At 33.0% G+C, this 3,293-nt stretch overlaps 1 protein-coding gene across 2 annotated transcripts in view; it reads left to right on the top strand.

Moving 5' to 3' along the window:
- The window catches only part of LOC107618782, a 3,581-nt gene continuing 2,988 nt past the window's right edge, over positions 2,701 to 3,293 (top strand). Inside the window, exon 1 of one of the 2 annotated variants that reach the window (XM_021122735.1) lies at positions 2,701 to 3,202. In XM_021122735.1, the coding sequence (XP_020978394.1) occupies positions 2,824 to 3,202 (379 nt within the window). In that variant the 5' untranslated portion in view covers positions 2,701 to 2,823. The remainder of the gene's footprint in view (positions 3,203 to 3,293) is intronic. The other variant, XM_016320939.2, reaches the window with a different exon arrangement.

Raw genomic sequence — 3,293 nt, 5'->3', positions numbered from 1 at the left:
TTCTACTCAACTCCTTCTAAAATAACATATAAGTTATCCTTCATGATGTATCGTAATTTAATTGGTCATTATCTTAATCATAGCTGAGTTATTTTGTAATTTATTATTTGAGATGAATAATAATATAATTTCTTAAAATATAAAAACCCCACTCCTATTAATTGAAGCACCTTTCTATTCCTTCATTCTTTTATCATCATGTAGCTTGGGTCCTTCCAATAACATCAGTCGCGACTCGCCATCGTGACAAGAAGCGTTGACGTGGTGAGAAATAAAAAAAATTTTTTGTTTGTATTAAAAAACACGACAAAATTACGGACGACGGAAATTTAACGACATCGTTAAGGGATGATGCACTCAAGAAAGAGAGATTGTGTGGGAGGACGATGACGACGACGTCGGCGCTTCTTGTCACAACGACAACGGTGATATTTGGAAGGACCCAAGCTATATAATGAAGAAAGAATTGAGGAGTGGAAATGTGCTTCAATTAATGGGAGTGGGGTTTTGATATTTTAAGAAAGGATTATTCTCCACATACAAGCGTTTTCCCATACAAGTCATACAAGTCATTTATATTCACGTGTTTTTCACGTTTTTCTCTGTGCCTCTTTTTCTTCTTCTTCTTCTTTTTCCGTGCCTCCTCTTTTTCTTCTCCTTTTTCTTCTTTCTCCGTGCCTCCTCTTCTTCTTTCTCCGTGTCTCTTCTTCTTCTTTTTTGTAATTTTTCTTTCTCGTTATCGTCGTCATCAACACTATCTCTTCCTCCTCCTTCTCTTCCTCCTTCTTTTTTCATTAAAATTTTTTCTCCTCTTTTCATTTTCTCTTTCTCCTTCATCATTAGTTATCTCGTTTGTTGAAAATAATAAATAATTCAAGTTCAGATTGTCAATTGAACTAGAACGAAATTGATTATTGTTTTGAATTCAAGGCTAAGGTGTGGTTCAATTTAGAAAAAAAAATATAGCATTAGAGGAAAGATTTTTCTGCAGCAAATTTGGGTGTAGTACAAAAATATTTGGGTGTAACACAAAGATATTTAGATGTATTTAAAGAAATTTTTGGTGTATTTTTATTCTGATAAGTTCTGCATAGTTCAAAACTCTTCCTTTTCTTTTTTTTTATCATCATCACCATCTTCTTCTTTTTTTTCTTATTCATATTTTTTTTTATATTACCTTCTCAAGTTTCTTCTTGTTTTACTCTCTTAACAAGAATAAAAACAAAAAAATCAAATAAAGAAGAAGAAGAAACACATAATGCCGCAAAATTACTTGAAAGAGGATGAATTTACATTCATTTAACTAAAAGAAAGAAAGAAATAACGAAAAAAAGAAGAAAAAAATGCAGCATTAGAGAAAATATTTTTCTATATTTGCAGCAAATTTGGGTGTAGTACGAAGATATTTGGGTGTATTTTAAGAAGTTTTGGGTGTATTTTTATTCTGATAAGTTCTACATAATTCAAAACTCTTCCTCTTCCTCCTTCTCATCTTCTACTGTTTCTTCTTTTTTATCATCATCGCAATCTTTTTCTTCTTTTTTTTCTTATTCATCTTTTCTTTTTTATTTTACCTTCTCAAGTTTCTTCTTGTTTTACTCTCTTAACAAGAATAAAAACAAAAAAATCAAAAAAAGAATAAGAAGAAGAAATACATAATGCTTCAAAATTACTTGAAAGAGGATGAACTTACATCCATTTAACTAAAAGAAAGAAAGAAATAAAAAAAAGAAGAAAAAAATGTAGCATTAGAGAAAATATTTTTCTGTATTTGCAGCAAATTTGGGTGTAACACGAAGATATTTGGGTGTAATACGAAGATATTTGGGTGTATTTTTATTTTGATAAGTTCTGCATAATTCAAAACTCTTCCTCTTCCTCCTCTTCATCTTCTACTGCCTCTTCATCTTTTACTGCTTCTTCTTCCTCATCTTCTTATTTCGTTTTCTTATAATTTTTTTTGGGAGAAAAAATCAAACAAAGAAGAAAAAAACACATAATATTGTAAAATCAATAGAAAGAGGAGGAAAAAAATGCAGCAACAACAACGGTAATAAAAAAACAACGATGAAGATGAAACATGCGAAAAAAAAGGAAGAGAAACGCAAAGAAAAAGGAGTAGAAGAAGAAGGAGGAGGAGAAGGAGGAACGTGAAGAAGAAGTGTCCTCCATAATGGTGAGTGAGAGTGCGCTTTGGAAATGGTTGAGTGACGCGTGTGTTATCACGCTCTAGTGGGTGAATGTAGTTTTTGTTAGATTTGACCCAACTTATAAGACTTGTAAGCCAAACAGACTTGTATGTGTAGCATAACTCTTTAAGAAATTATATCATTACCATCTCAAATAATAAATTACAAAATAATTCAACTATAGTTAAGATAATAACCAATTAAATTGTGATATATAATGAAAAATAACTTACATATTATTTTAAAAGGGATTGGGTAGAATTTTCTATGCTTTATAAAAATTTAAAATTTCTATTTGTTATGCCATATTCCATGACTTTGTGGCTGTGTCAATAATTCAATATGCATGTATCATATCTAATCAATAAAAGAGAAGAAAGAGGAAAAATAAAAAAGTAATAATTCCGGCGCCAACAAAAAGCGAAAGAAAAACCCATACACAATTCAACTAGATTCCTCAGCATGTGATTATGTGAATAAAGCAACCCCCTTAATCATGAATAAACTCCTATATCCCAATAACAAAGAGGCAATATAACCAAGCAAAGTATCATTGTCCCACTACAGCAACTTCAGTCGTCTATCACTCCCTAAAACAAGTGCTTGCTAGCTTAGCCTTGTCTAGCCAAAAACCATGTCCAAATTGTTCCATACCGTCTATCTACTTATTATCTTCTCAGCGTGTTTGACCCCTCTGAATAACGCAAACTCGTGCCGTTCATACTGCGGAAACATAAGCATAGACTACCCGTTCGCTCTCCAACACGGTTGCGGCCACCCGGGTTTCCGGGACCTTCTCTTCTGCATCAACGACGTTCTCATGCTCCATATATCATCCGGCTCCTACAAGGTCCTCAACATCGACTACGCTTACCAGGCTCTCACTCTTCACGAGCCACACATCTCAACCTGTGACACCATTGTCCTTGGCAACAAGGGAAATGGCTTCGCCCTCGAACCATGGCGCGCACCTTACATGAACCCTGCACCAGACAACGTCTTCATGCTCATTGGTACCGGTTATTACTTATTAGTTATTACATAAGACGTACAAATATTTATTTTTTATTAAAAATTTTTATTTTAGTTGATATTTTTGTATTT

Source organism: Arachis ipaensis, chromosome B01 (assembly GCF_000816755.2).
Source record: "Arachis ipaensis cultivar K30076 chromosome B01, Araip1.1, whole genome shotgun sequence".
Taxonomy (NCBI): Eukaryota; Viridiplantae; Streptophyta; class Magnoliopsida; order Fabales; family Fabaceae; genus Arachis; species Arachis ipaensis.
The sequence above is the reverse complement of the archived record's forward strand: the minus strand, read 5'-3'. Positions and strand labels throughout refer to the sequence as shown.